Source organism: Penaeus monodon, chromosome 19, assembly GCF_015228065.2.
Source record: "Penaeus monodon isolate SGIC_2016 chromosome 19, NSTDA_Pmon_1, whole genome shotgun sequence".
NCBI lineage: Eukaryota > Metazoa > Arthropoda > Malacostraca > Decapoda > Penaeidae > Penaeus > Penaeus monodon.
In genome coordinates, this window is record NC_051404.1 from 2,140,588 (window position 1) to 2,142,009 (window position 1,422).

A 1,422-nucleotide genomic window follows, 5' to 3' on the forward strand; every position below is an offset into this window, starting at 1 on the left:
TAAATATTTAAAATATAACGATTATTTTCACTTCCTGCAGACCTCAAAATGTTGTGGGAACCATCAGGATGCTGCTGCTTCACTCTCAGGACTGGAAGCCTGGTGATGGCTTCCTTAGTGATAGTACGTAATTGTTGGTGTTACATTTTTTGTGTATTCTGTATATAATCAATCCTTAGGAAAAGAAGAAATTGTGCCTTTGTTAATTGAAAGCATATAGAGAGATCATGTAAATGCAGGTTATCACTTTCAATATTTTTTAATGTCTAGCATACATAAATATTGACATTCTGAATTATACTTTGTGTATATTTCATGGATCTGCAGTCCATCAGTGGGAAATATTTTATTTTTATTATTTGAAAGTAAACACAGGAAGGTATTAATGAGGCTTACCATTTTCAGTTTTTTGGAACATGCAGCATGCTCTATGTCACTGGGTACCTTGCTACTCAGGACTTAGACAGCAGTTTTCATGAGATTTGCAAGGAAGAGGAGGATATCCAAGACTGCATAACAACTATTAAGAATGCTAGTACGTTACTCTTGCTTGTCATTTTTTTCAGTGTGTGTACGAGTATGTTTGTTTATATGCAGGGGCAGTGTTTGTTTGGGTGTGTGTTCATTACTTTATTAGTGATGTAAATTCTAAACCTCTATATATGTATGTGCTGACTGGCTATATACTTGGTTATGACCGTATATGCATCAAAGGAATTGCAGAAAATACATGTGTTACATGAATATCATTGTATTATGCATTTGGATGTAACTATAATATAAAACATTCAAAATTGAAATTCCTTTGCACATCAAGTTTCCTCATGAGCATCATTGTATTATGCATTTGGATGTAACCATAATATTTATAAAACATTCAAATTTGAAATTCCTTTGCACATCAGATTTTCTCTTACAGGCTATGGAATCATTGGAACCAGGTTTATGTTGGACTTCATTCAAGTGACCTTTAGCATCCTCCTGATCCATGGTGTCCTGAAGGTAAGAGAAGGATCTGTCATTCCTTAAAAACTAGTTATAAGATTCCTCCAACATTCTCTAGCATATGTACATTTTGGCGATATATGTCCAAGAATATCTATAATTAAGCGTCTGTACTAACTGTGATTATGAAGTTCATAGAGCATAATGAGAGACCATAAGTAGTATTTTCAAATGACTAATAATTCTTCTACAATTGCAGAACAAGACTCGTTTCCTGGTGCCCTACATGATCATGGTCTTAGTTGGCATTTGTATTCTCATGTTAACTGCTCTGGCAATGATGGGCATACTGATCTATGAGGGCATTTGGAGGGGAGTGTTCATTGTTGCCATTATTTTCGGGGTTATCATCTTCCTCGAAACTTACTTCCTATTGGTGGTTCGTGCGCTTTATCTCCAGGTACGTTGAAGTACTTT

General features: G+C 35.2%; 1 protein-coding gene across 1 annotated transcript in view; it reads left to right on the forward strand.

Moving 5' to 3' along the window:
• Positions 1-40: 40 nt before the first annotated feature.
• LOC119584966 overlaps positions 41-1,422 on the forward strand; it is a gene marked incomplete at its 5' end in the record, with an annotated part of 2,953 nt that continues 1,571 nt past the window's right edge. The window contains 4 exon segments of the mRNA XM_037933561.1: positions 41-123; positions 406-535; positions 920-1,002; positions 1,205-1,405. Coding sequence (XP_037789489.1) covers positions 41-123; positions 406-535; positions 920-1,002; positions 1,205-1,405 — 497 coding nt within the window.